This window comes from Cervus elaphus, chromosome 19, assembly GCF_910594005.1.
Source record: "Cervus elaphus chromosome 19, mCerEla1.1, whole genome shotgun sequence".
NCBI lineage: Eukaryota > Metazoa > Chordata > Mammalia > Artiodactyla > Cervidae > Cervus > Cervus elaphus.
Genome location: NC_057833.1, coordinates 50,918,886 through 50,932,409, shown reverse-complemented (window position 1 = coordinate 50,932,409; position 13,524 = coordinate 50,918,886). Strand labels below are relative to the sequence as shown.

At 50.8% G+C, this 13,524-nt stretch overlaps 1 protein-coding gene across 1 annotated transcript in view; it reads right to left on the bottom strand.

The window, feature by feature from the left end:
• Positions 1–4,821: 4,821 nt before the first annotated feature.
• The window catches only part of ADCY5 (adenylate cyclase 5), a 162,920-nt gene continuing 154,217 nt past the window's right edge, over positions 4,822–13,524 (bottom strand). The window contains exons 18-21 of the mRNA XM_043873986.1: positions 13,081–13,344; positions 11,828–12,032; positions 8,904–9,028; positions 4,822–7,210 (exon numbers count right to left, since the gene is read on the bottom strand). Coding sequence (XP_043729921.1) covers positions 7,082–7,210; positions 8,904–9,028; positions 11,828–12,032; positions 13,081–13,344 — 723 coding nt within the window. The 3' untranslated portion in view covers positions 4,822–7,081. The remainder of the gene's footprint in view (positions 7,211–8,903; positions 9,029–11,827; positions 12,033–13,080; positions 13,345–13,524) is intronic.

The window sequence follows — 13,524 nt, the reverse complement described above, 5'->3', positions numbered from 1 at the left end:
GTACCTTTGGCATTTAACTCAGTAAATCTCAACCCAGAGGGGAATGAGGCCTTTAGGCATGTATAGAAAGCCATGCTTCAGATGGGTCTCCCCCATCTGACTGTCCAGTAGCAGGAGAAAAGGCTTTTTCTAGGTTTATCTGGACATCCTAGCCTCAGAAGAAAGTTTAGAAAGCCAACTATTTTTAACAGAGTGAGTGGCCTTGGCATCAATCAGAAAATTCAAAAGCTGATTTCCCACGGTCATGGTCACCTGCGGTTCCATATGGGGATATTGATGGATGCAGGATTGAGAGGAGGTCCTGGGCCCTGTCATTCTTGTTCACTGTCATTCTCAGCTCACACACCTGACGTGCCACCTGTTTGCCTTCAAGAATCTTATTTAGGATGTGACAGTCTTTTCCTCCTGTTGGCAGTATGCACATTGAGGGGTCCCACTGTTGAGTGCCCCATTCAAGTGGAAGTTCGGGGCTTGAGGCCTCCCACCTAGTGCTGAGTCCCTTGTGAGGCTCCTTGATTTGGTCTAGCTCTGCCCTGTGTTGAGGCAGCAGCCAGCTCCACGGCCTGTCTCACTCTCCACTGTTTCCTTTTCTCTTGAACATGGTTCCTGCCATTAAAACCTTTGAAGGCAATTCCAGCACGTTGAGACACAGGTATTCCTAAAGCCCTTTCCACCTTTCCAGTTTCTCTGTATATTGAGGTTGCTCTCACCAATAAAAGCCATTAACCATTTTTTTAAAATTCTCTGGAGTCTTAGCATCTGTATCTGCACATTGCCTATAGGCTTTAAATACTCCTTCTAGAAATTCTGAAGATTCTTACTCAGTTTCTGTTTTACCTCCCTGACTCTATTAAGGCTTTTTTGTTTTGACCCTGGGTCCTGCAAGAATGCAATCTTGATAATGTTCAGAATTCAAGCCCCAATTAGGATCCACTGTTGGTGTAGCTCTGCTTGCAGCAGCACATGCTGAATTACCAGGTGTTTCTGTCTGAAGCCTATCTGCCTCCTCCCTAGCTTTATTCAGCACCATTCTATGTTCTGCTGAAGTGTGGGTGGTATTTAATAAACTTTCAACATCTGCCCAGGTTGGGTTGTGGGTTGCAGAAATTGAAAAGACACTTTTCATTTTCTGTGTGTCATCTCTATAAATTGGCATGTTTTTGTGTGTGTGTGTGTGTTTGGTTTTTTTTGACTGTGCTGTGTGGCATGCAGCATTGTTGTTCCCCGACTAGGGATGGAACTGGTGCCCCCTGCAGTGGAAGTGCAGAGTCTTAACCACTGGACTACCAGGAAGTTCTGGCATTTTGTTCTTCTGATTAATTAAACCTGAAGTTAAAGAAAGAGTGGAACGAAATCAATGCCATCAACTGCCCAGTCTCAGCATTTACACCCTCATTGTGGATTTGCCTTAATGGTAGGATTGCCCTACCTGAGTTTGGGTGGCTCTCTGGTGGATATGATTGGACTTCCCTGGTGGTTCAAATGGTAAAGAATTTGCCTGCAATGCAGGATACCTGTGTCCAATCCCTGGAGAAGGAAATGGCAACCCATTCCAGTATTCTTGCCTGGAGAATTCTGTGAACAGAGGTGCCTGGCAGGCTATAGTCCACAGGGTCGCAAAGAGTTGGACACGACTGAGCGACTACCTTTCACTTTCTGGTGGATATGAGAGGCGAGACCATTCCTATTTCTTGATTCTCAGAGACAGGGGCAACCGTGGTCCAGAGGCTGTGGCTTGGGCACTGGCAGGGAAGGAGTAGCAGCCCCATCACATGAGGGTGGAGGAGGAACAAGCAGAGTGTTCTACTGAATTAAGAGCAAGTCCTCTTTTTCATTAGGATCAGGCAGAACGGCTTTCTTTGCCTTCCCTTCCTGTTGAACTGTAGTCTTATTTTCTTTGCACAGGTTTACTCCGATACAATGACATAAAAAATTACATTAGATTTTCGTCACACTTTTCTTCCTGCTTAATAAATAAATCTATCTGCAAAATTGTATTATGATTTAAAGATCCATTTTTAGGCCATTTTGTTCTTGAGCCTAAAGCCAAGCTGTGCTATCAAAAACTACCATCTTCTTCTCCATGGATTCATAACTGAAAGCTCCCTAGTTTTGGAGAATGCAGCCTAGAAGGCTTGAAGAGGGAATTGAATTAACATTTTTGATTTTGAAAGCGCTTTACTCCAGGTGGTCACAGCAACCAAGTCTTTCAACCACTGCTTACTATGGTCACCAAGAAGCTTAGTCCCCAGTAGCCAGTTCTTAATAAGTGACAACCTGACATAGACGTCGACAAACAAGACCAAGCCAAAACCAAGACAAAACCAAAATAAAACGAGACAAAACCAGGAGTCCCCAAGCCTTTAACCCATTGTCTGCCACAATTCCACCAGGTGGGCCTTCAACCCATGATCTATATGGTCAGTCTTACACAGGTATACTTCTTTAACAAGGTTTCTCCCCCAAAGACAGCTTCCAAACCCCAAAGCCACTTCTTTGCTACAAAACGAAACTAAATGCTAGAGGTCAGTGGCCCCTCCCTGAGGAAATCGGGGTGGGTAGCCCTAGGAACAAACGGCCCAGGAAGCTGCTTGAACTTGCTCATAGGCTCTCAATACAGGCAAGGGGCTGACAAACAATGGGCAGAGCTCCCTCTGGACTTCTCTTCTGGCAGGCTCATCAGATCTATTACCAGATCAGGTTCACCCTCCCTGAAGAATAGCAAGCCAAAATACTGAGACACCAAGGTTTGCAGCAAACTGAGGATTTATTTGCAAGGCAGCCAAGCAAGGAGACAGGAGAAGGCATCTCCAATCCACCTCCCCAGTGCAAGAGACATAGGTTACTGATACAGGATAACCAATAAAGAAACAGGGCGATTGGAGGACGAGGGAATGTGGGGAAAGGTGACTGGGGAAAGGTGATTGGGAAAAGATGCAAAAATCCTCATTCTGCACAAGCGTAACTAAGCTACAGGCCTCTGCCTGTTCAAAAGGTCACTTGTGCCTGCCTAGTTGAGGTGTCTGTGGTTAAGAGTCTGAACTGGCTGGCCCATCTCAAACAGGACATAGCCAACTCTTTAGTTTCTGGAAAACAACTCGGACCAATATCTCATTGTTTAGGCTACATGCAGATTGGAGGACATGCAAGTCTTTTGTAGCAAGTTAAAATGATTAGTGAAGGCAGGTTACAGATGAAATGGATTTGACTGATGATTTCCCATGGTTGCTCTCCTAACAGATCCTGAAAGATCTCTAAGTTAAAATTTAGCTCCATGTTGCAGAGCATGGGCTCTAGAATGCTCGGGCTTCAGTATTTGCATCTCCCAGGTTTTAGAGCACAGGCTTAATAGTCGTGGTGCACAGGTTTAGTTGCTCCAAGATACGCGGGATCCTCCACGCTCTGCAACAGGAGAAGCCACTGAAGTGAGAAGCTGGCACTCTGCAACTACAGAGTAGCCCCCTGCCCGCCACAATTAGAGAAAAGCCTGTGCCGCAATGGAGACCCAGCACAGCCAAAAATAATGAATGAATTAATTATAAATAAACTTTAGCTCTATGCAACTACATTCTTTTCCACACATATTTGAATTCCTAATGATGTCTCTTCTCTTTGGAACAGGAGGCCTACCTAGAACCAGGAGTACCATATCTGTGTCTCTCTGTGGCCATTATTGCAATGACCCCCAGTGAAGTGTCTTTCAATAGTTCTTTCATTCTCACTTGTATTCAATTTTATTTCACCAAGCTCCTCTGGTTTTATTTCCTAAAGCCAAATATAACCCTGCATTTAATGGAAGCAGCAGCTGGGAATTGCTGAAAAGGGTCCCCTGATCTCCTACTGGAGAAGGCAATGGCAACCCCACTCCAGTACTCTTTTGCCTGGAAAATCCCATGGACGGAGGAGCCTGCCAGGCTTCAGTCCATGGGGTCACTAAGAGTCGGACACGACTGAGTGACTTCACTTTCACTTTTCACTTTCGTGCATTGGAGAAGGAAATGGCAACCCATTCCAGTGTTCTTGCCTGGAGAATCCCAGGGATGGGGGAGCATGGCGGGCTGCCGTCTATGGGGTTGCACAGAGTCAGACACGACTGAAGCGACTTAGCAGCAGCAGCAGCAGCCCGCCTACCACCTTTCCCTTCCTCTTGGGAAAGGAGGAGTCCTGGACACATGTGAAGTTACTCATCTGTGTGGGCTTACTAAACAGGCCCGCTTTAATCTTGGTTGTTAATTACCAGCTGTGTGGACTTAGGCAGATGACTGAACCTCTCTGTTGTGGTGGCCAGGAGGATTAAATGAAGCCATGTTTGTAGGGTGCTTTTCCCAGGCTTTGGCACACAGATTGCCTGATAAATATTCCTAGCTATCCAAGTCAGGTCAGTTCACCTCCTGCCTACATCTCCCCAACTGCCACCTACGTGGGTCCTTTCGATGATCTGTGTTCCCTCTTGTATTTTCAACTTTCATTCCCTTAGCATTGAAACACATTTGGCTCACCTGTTTTAAAACATCCTCCCCTTGGTCCTGAATCTTTCTGGTTCCGTCCTTCATTGCTTGTTCCCTTGGTCCCTCTGCTTATCTCTCCATCCCATGGCCTCCTGAACCCTGGCACGTCCAAGGTCACCAGTGTTCTCCCACCTGCTGCCACAACGACTGCAGTCTTTGGCCAACATTCTCACCTCAGCAGTGCACTGTCCCCACTCAGGGGCGCTCTCTGCCCTCTGAGCTGTCCTCTGCAGGACCTGTCCTGCACTGAGAGCACCGTTCTTCCCACTGGAACCAGACCCACCGCCCAAGACGCAAATTAGACCAAGACACATTACCAGTGAAAGTGTTTAATAGTTAAATTATTTAAATAGACTTTTCCATTTCCATGGGAAATCATAATTGTATTCATTTTTGCAAGAGCAGGGATAAAAAGAGTGCACACCCCTTGGAGGGAATGAAGAGCTAGCACTGCACGTGGTCACCAGTCACTGCCGGGATGGGTGGGAGGGCCCCACAAGGCCAGGGAGGCCATGACCAACAGGGGAAACAATGGAGAAACCAGCACGCACATTACTCAGGTTGGGAGCAAAATGAAAACCCAGCACCACTGGCGGGCCGTATGGAGAGGTCAGGGACTCGAATACAACACCATGGAGAATGCCAGCCCCTTGTGACAGATGCAAGAGGGGTGATGCAGAATTCAGAGGATGGAGCAGCAAAAGCATAGATAGACTAAGGCTGCCAGTGTTAGGCCCATAAGCTTTGCTTCTCAGAATTGTGTTTGATTGGGGTGGGAGGTGGTGTGTAGAAAGGGGAGGGCGGGGCTAGTGTCCACTGAGAGGTGGTGCAGGGGGGTGTCAAAGTAACGTTTTGCAGCTGGCATATAGCTGCCTCCTCACCTCCTTCAAGCTCACATGGGAGGTGAGAATAATGCTGCCCTGAGACAGAATGAAGAGATCTGGGCACAGGACCCAAGATTCTGTTTGAATAAGGTCTGTATGACAGTATATCATTTTCCAAATGCCTCCCTCATAGGACATAAAAAATAGCAATTTTTCTTGGTATATTTGGCTGCTCCCACCCCCCAAATGAAATCAGACAAAACGAAGTTTCTGCTGGCTTTGGCCCATGGATTGGCCTCCACTCTTTCCTCTGTCTGATTTGTAGATGGAGAGCAAAGACCCCATCCTTTCCTTGCCTGAGGGATCAGCTCGAGAGAGAGATGCCTGCACCTTGGCCAGCATAGGAAACCAGGCAGCCCAGCCTTCCCCACACCCCCACACCAGCTGAGCTCTCAGGGTTGCAGGGGCTGCCTCTCTGCTCAAAGCAAAAGCTGACATCTCTGAGAGCAGAAGGGTGGAAGGAGGCCCGGCTGTCTGCCATGGGTTGAGGCTGCTTCCCTTGACTCCAGCTCAGCCTGAGATGGGAAAGAGGCTTTTGTTTTCTTTTTATTCTGTTTGCATTTTACTTAAGAGAGGTGACGCGTGTGTGTGTGTGTGTGTGTGTGTGTGTGTGTGAGAGAGAGAGAGAGAGAGAGACAGGGAGAAAGATGGGGTAACGTGTGCATGCATCTTCCTACATATGGTACCCCAAAAGGACACGCTCACTGCTATGGTTGGACCTGGGAAAATCTGAGGTGAGGGAAACAGGTGTCCTGAATGAGACCAGTTCCACAGCATAAACACACACACACATACACACGCACACACACTCCAGTACATACATCGACATACATACAGTACAAATGAGCACAAACGCCCTGCTGTGCACAGCTGTTTTCTAATATAGAGAATTTACAAAATATAGAATTTGGTATATTTGTTAGATCTCCAAGGTTTTCAATAATACAAAATAAAAAATACAAAAAGACAAGTTGGGATCCCTGCCCTCCCTCCCCAGTGGCATCCTGGTTTGCTTGTGGGTCTCTTACACGCATACAACTAGCATAGTCTAAAGAAGGGCACAGAAACGTGTTTTGTTTTATTTAATAAATATTTTCTTTTTTTCTCAGAACCACCACTCCTTGCTTCGAGTCCTCTGGCCTCCCCCTCGCAGTTAGTTCTGCCCCCTCCAGGGGCACCGGCTGTGGGTTGTGGGAGGGGCCCGCGATGAAGGCCACGGGCCATCCAAAAGCCAGCACTCCTGCCGAGGCCTGCAGAGCCTCTCGCTGCCTCGGTCTGAAGTGTAAAGGCTCACATAGAAAAGCAGCCCCGGGCCCGGGCCAGAGTGGCGCCGCCTCCCGCCCGCCGGAGGCCGAGCTCCGCGGCCCTGCGCCCAGGCGGCCTGCCCTGCAGAGCCCGATCCCTCCTGCTGCTCCTCTCCGCGCGCGCGGCAGCTCCCTTCAGTCAGAAAACTCGAGGTTCCGACCGCATGTGGCGGCGCCTTCAACAGAGGGAGACATCTTTGGTCAGCTTGGTGCTCGCAGGACGCTGGCACCCCGGGCCTTAGACGGAGACCGCCAGCCCTCCCGCCCGCAAAGGCAGAGGCTGCTTCTGGAGTCAAAGTGGGAAATCTCAGGGCGGCCTCGCGGGCTGGAGCGAGGCTTCCGCCGTGTCTCTGGAGGCCAGGCTGCCTGGCGTCCGCGGTGGCTGCTAACTGGGCGGGGGCCCTCCGTTGAGGAAGTAGGTCATCATCTCGCCTTTGCCCTTGACCTTGACCACACCCCGGCACTCCAGCTGGTACGTGTTGGCGGCCAGCACCTGGTACATGTCTGTGGTGACCTAAGAGGCAAAGGAGGAGAGAGGACAGGCCAGCCATGACCTGACTGCCCCAGACTCCGAAGGGTGGGTGGTAGCCCCACTGCGGGGCAGCTCCTCCAAGGAAGGGCCTCAGAACCCAGAAGGAGGCAGCACCCACTCGCGGCCAGGTGGGGTGGCCAGCCCCTCAATGCGCCTGTAGCCACGCACTGCCTATCCTCCCTCCACAATGAGAGAACCGCAGAAGCCTAGGGGAGCTCTCAGGAGCTCACAGCCCTCCCACTCTCCACAATCCGTGCCCAAGTGTTTTATTAAAGCCTCACTCCAGAACTTTCAGAAGGTTCTAGAAAATGGTTTTCCACCACAGACAGTTTGAGAACCACTGCTGATTTCATTTCATCTTCCTATGAGGTGAGAACTATGATCTCAGACTTGGAAAACCTATGCCACTTGCCTGAAGTCACACAACTGGTAAATGCTAGAGCCCAGATTCACTTCAGATTGTGCTGCCCGCCTCTGCTTTGGCTTTTGGAAAAAAGAGGAGGACTCACAGGCAGTGTCAGTAACGACAGGACATGACTGCAGGGCAAAGGGCCAAGCAGAGGTGACAGGAGGAGCAGTAAGACTAAAGCTTCACCACAGGGTAATCCAAGAGCCATTTTGAGTATGGCCAGCACCCCTGCCAGGGCCCCCATCCACACCTGCTGTCCAGCCAGGGAGGAAGGGGCAGCACATTCTGTGAAAGGTAAGCGCTATGTAAAGGTAGGTGCCCTGCCGTCGGTTACTGACTGAGTCTCTCACATCTGCATATGTGTGGGGGCGGTGGGGTTGAAGCTCTGTAAACACTCCTCCTCTCTTTCCATCTCTCCTCAGGACCCCCACTCCCACCTTTCTGTCCCACTCTCTTCCCCCCGCCAACCCCTGCCCCCCCACTCCCAGGATGGAGGTGAGAGAAGGCCATCTGGCCAGGCCCCTCAGGCAACACCCACAGGCCAGCCAGGGCTGTGCTGGGGTCAGTCCCTTTGTTCAGAGGCCCCACAAGGGAGTGAAGTTAGTGGACAGTTAAGCAGTGTCAGTGTGAACTAGGACCTTAAAAATGGCCCAGTTTGCACTTGGGAAAACCGAGACCAGGAAGGCTACCCGAGGTTCCACGGTTCAGGGTCTTTCTGTGTCAGATCAAGCAAGACCTGAGAAAAACAAAGAAAAGCAGCTGAAGAGCACCAACCAGCCTGCACAGGATGAAGAGATGAGAAAGTCTCCAGGTCTCTGGCTAGGCTCCTTGGCCGTTAAGACTGGTGGGGGCACCATCCAGGGACCAGTGGCCTTGGCTTGTTTTCGGAACCAGGCCCTGAGTGCTCTGAGCTCCATTTAGCAAATCCTGCTCCCTACAACCGCCTGCCTCGTGTCTGCTCTGTGTGCCTGGAGTGTGGCATTAGCCTCCTGGCTTGGCATGGGCAGCTGGCTGTGCCATTCCCCACAATTCCTCCTGTGGCCAGTAGAGGGCTTTGCGCAGGCTAGAAGATCTGTCCAAGGTACTGACAGCCTGAAACACAATTGTGTTCTCCAAGTTTCCACTGCATCAGCACCAACCACCCCATCTCCCTCAAATGTGGCTGCAGAAATTCTGAGTAGGAACTGTGAGCAGCCTGCTGGAAGACCGCTTAGCAGCACACAGAGGTCCCCCAGTGGACATGGAGGTGGACGCTCCTGCACTCACCTGGATGCGGTCGGGCACACCGGTGCTGTCCATGCGGCTGGCCACGTTCACTGTATTGCCCCAGATGTCATACTGAGGCTTGCGGGCTCCGATCACACCTGCCACCACGGGGCCAATATTGAGCCCTGCAGGGGACAGAAGTCAGAATTCTCATCAGGGTTCAGACCAACTCTTTCCTGCCTGCCCTCGATCCCATTCCTCCCCCTATTCTTGGCAGATTCTCTCCCCGACTCTTGGCCTGAAGATACCCAGGGTCCTTCTGGCTTGAGGCTGTACCTACCCCCAACACCTGCCACTGCTCTGATCCTATCGCACACTTCCTGACTCGAGACCACAGGAACCCAGTCACATAGTCGCTACTCCTGTGTCCTTGTCACCCAGGCAGCACTCAGCTCCTGCAAATCCACTGCTAGACTGCCCTCTTTAAGGCATCCAGTGACCTTTTGCATTTTCCGGTTGCCTTTCTTTAATCACCCCTCTCCCGGTGGCATTTAAGTTTCCACCTTTAATTCAGACTCAGCATCCCAGACTCACCTCGCTCCTCTGTTCCAGGGGTGCCATCACTCTTGTTCTCAGAACCTGCCTCCTAACCCATTTCCCTGCCCAGTGTCTCCTCTCTCCAAGTAATTAACCCCCAGGTTTCTGCACCAGGGTGGTGATGCCTCAGTGACTGATGCCAGGAAGTAATCTGCTGCATCCATGTGGACTCTCCCTCTCCGTCTCTCTCCTCCACTTCTGCTCCAGTCTGTCTGCCTTCCTAGTCCTGCCCAAGACAGCACTGAGCAGCCCTGCCCCAAGCCTCTGCTGTGCTGGTCTCTACCTCAAATGCCCTTTCTCCTCTCCCAGCAAAGTCCTTCCCAGACACATCTGCCTCAACCAGCACTCTCTGGATATTTCCTGCCCCATCTCCAAGGCCCAGGGCACTGCCTCCTATTACATAAACTGTCTCTCATGATGGGCCTCATTAAGCCTATTTGTGGCTTAACTATTTTTTAGCGTGTGCCCACAAATACAGCAGAAGCTCCCACACACCCTCCTCGACCACTCACTAAATCAGAGATGTCATCAGTCCTCAAACCCTTCCCTCCACCAACCTCCTCTTTGGGTCCATCAAGCCACAGGTAGCTTTTTACCCCATGTGCTATTCCCAGGCTGGGCCGCCGCCCTCACTGGTGACAGCCATGCTCCCCAGGGAAGACATCCCTGCGTCTGTAGGGCAGGATCTACCACATGAGACTCCAAGCTGCCTGCCCAGCTCCTTGTCTGCCTGCCACTCAATCCCCAGTCCTGGTCCAGCACAGGAGCTGGGGCAGCTCACAGAAACATACATGCCAGGAGAGAAGTGCAGATCATTGGAGGTGGGGAGGTGGAGTGGAAGAAAAACAAGGATGGCAACATCATGGGAAACCAGGGGTGATGTTTACACAGAAGCACAGATGGCTCATCAGTTAAAGCCACCCCCCAGCTGGCTCTGGTCTGGCTTTAGAGCACCTGATGCAAAATGAAAACCTGGTCCAGTCCACAGGCATGTGCCCACCAGCCCGCACAGCCAACTCCTCAGGGAAAGACAGTTCCCAGCACTCAGGCCAGAACAAAAGATCTCCTGAGGACCTTCATGATCACAATATTGACTTTTAAGAATCCATATTTCAGTTTAACGTGCTAATTTTGAGAACTGAAATACCAGTATCTTTGCTGGTGAATCACTGTTCCTTTTTTAAAAATTTGAAATCTGAATCATTTTTGGCCTGAGACATTTCTGGGAGGGAGCTGATAATACATTAAAATTTTGACAAAGGACTGCTCTTTCGGAAAGCATTCTTTATCTCCACTATCCTCAACAGGCAGAGAGCAGTGCTCGACAAAGCTGTTTCTTTTGAAAAAGTAACTCTTATTCTGAAAGCCTGGGTATCCTTGACAAGATAAGGACAAAACGAGCCACTGAGACACCTTGAACCTTATCAAGCAACACAGAGTTGTGTTTCTCAGATCATTTAGTGCATGCAGTGGTGGAGCAAATAGGCAAGTGTGCTGATATACATGGGTTTTCCCTGCACTATTCTTACAGCTTTTCTGTAGAATAGAAGACTAGAAGACTGGGGTAATAAACAACAAAAGGAATAAAAAGATGTATAGCACAGGAAATATAGCCAATATTTTATAACTTTACTTGGAGTATAATCACTATGCTGTATACCCACAACTAATATTATATTGTAAATCAACTATACTTCAATTAAGAAATAAAATAATAAATACAAAAATTGAAAAAAATTATATAGGGTTTTGGTTCAAAGGTTTTCTAAACAAGTAGAATACAGCTCTGCCTGTTTTGAAACTGGCCCAGGGCTTTTGCTCAGAACTTCCCCCTCTCTCCTGCAGCAGCCCTGCCCTCCAGATACCACAGCATCTATGAAGCACCTCAAAGCCACCCAACAAGGGCCAAAGCATTTGACAAAGAAGGAATCCAAGGAAGATACATGGACTCAACTTATCTCCACATCCTCACCATTTCTTTCCCCAGTTTGTGTAGATTAGAAGAACCTTCACAGCACCTAGATCTTGCTCACACACACACAGAAACCACTTAGAACTCAGCAATAATCTCTTTCTGAGTTCCAGCCTCTCCCATGGGGTGCCCTGTGTGTGCCCTTGGCACACAGCATCCCCCACAAAGCCTCTATGGTGGGCATAGTGAGTAGAAAAGGCAGGAACTGAGAAAAATGGTGTCCCATGCTCACCACCATGCAGAGGAGGCACCTCTAGGCCCCGGAAGAACTCTGCTGTGTGATGGGTACCATCCCCCACCCCTTGGGCAGGGACATTCTATAACATCAGCCTCCTTGGACTGGCTCATGGAAGCAGGATGGGAGAGGGGGATTGGGGAGCCCCTACAAGCCCTCAGCACTCTGAGCCAGGCTCACCGATCTTCATCTGGAAGTTGTTGAAAGAGTGCTCGTTGATGTACTTCATTTGGTCCATCAACTTCATGGCAAAGTCGGCCAGGGCTTTGATGTGGGTCTTGCCCACCTTGTCGTAGGTGGAGTCATTGAGTCCCGAGGCGGCCATGTAGGTGCTGCCAATGGTCTTGATCTTTTCCAGCTGCCTGAACCGGTCCTCACTAATGATCTGGGAAGAAGGAGGCCAAACCTGGGTCACCCCAAAGTTGGGTACTGAGGTCTGCAGGGGAGTGTAGCAGCACAGCCCCTCGTGTCTCCCTTGTTCACACAGAGGGGCCCATCTCTGTCACCAACTCAGTGTAAAGCCTCGGTGCTCCCCAATAGTCAGGCCTCCTCTGGCACTCACCCGCTGGCTGTCTAGGGGCTGTGGGCTATGAGCCCAGCCACATACCAGAGCCCCTGGGGCCAGGTCACGAGTCACCTCTGGGGCTCTTTCCCATAATATGGATTGGCAGCTGCCCTCCCCTTTGCTGGCTAAGGTCCCCAGCCCTCCCAGGGAAACCTCCTCATTGTTGTCCAGCAGGCCACTCTTCTCCTGTCTCCAGGATCTGCTGGAAGCCTGTCCATATCCATTTCAGCCAACTCCAGTAACCACAATGCCCGGGAGTCTTGGGGGCTGCTTCTGACACTGCCTGGTCCCAGCTCTACCATCTCACTAGTGTTTGTGCTCCATGCCCCGGCCCCTGTATTCCTGCTGGGCTTGTCCCACTCACACTCCCTACATGGTGAGCTCCCAGCACCGAGACTGCTCTACTGGGCACAGTATTCCTCAGGGTCTGGCACACACTAGGTACTCAACAAAGAAAATGTCTTTGCTTCTGCTTCTGCTGTTCAAGGCTTTGCAACTTGGTCCCACCTCCTCCTCTAGCCGGGGAATCCCTCCTCCCTTGGACTCTCTCAAACACTGAGTCCCAGCCTGAGGCCCTGTCCAGCCCAAGATGGCACAAGAGGAATGGCAGGTGATGGGGGTGGTTGGCGAGTCAGCCAGGCAGGGCCTTGATGAGGCAGCTGAGGCTGAAACCCAGCTCTGCCGCTTACAGGCAGTGACCCAAGGCAAGACACTTATTGTCTGTGAGTCTGGGCCTCCCCATTGTGACATGGTGATGGAGAAGAGATACACGCAGGTGCCTGTGGCAGTGCCTGGGACACAGTCAGGGCTCCTGACGTCTCCGCTCACACTGGTGATGGGAAAGGGGGGTGTCGGGGCCCAGCTGCACCTCGTCAAAGTCTGCGATGATCTCGTTGAGCAGCCGCAGGCACTCGACGCCCTCGTTGTTGGCCTCCAGTTCCACGTAGAACTCAGAGAAGTTGGCGATGGAGGCGAACATGACGGCCACGCACTCGCATGACTGATAGTAGAGCTCGTCGTTGCGCCGTTCGCGGGCCAGGAAGTGTGCTGCCACGTCCTTGGGTAGAATATTGTGCAGCAGCCGCCGGTTGTAGGCCTGCAGCTCCTCCATCTCCTCCTTCTCCTCTGTGGCCTGGGACAGAGGGCCCGGTCAGAGGGAGGGCAAGCTGCAGGCTGCTTAGAAAAAGGCAGTGCAGCCCGCCTACATGCCTACATGGGTCCAAGATTTCAGCAAGTGCCAGCTTTGCATCCTCACTGCTGTCTCTACTTCCAGGTTTTCTATCAAGAGTATCTATTACTTTGACCATCAGAA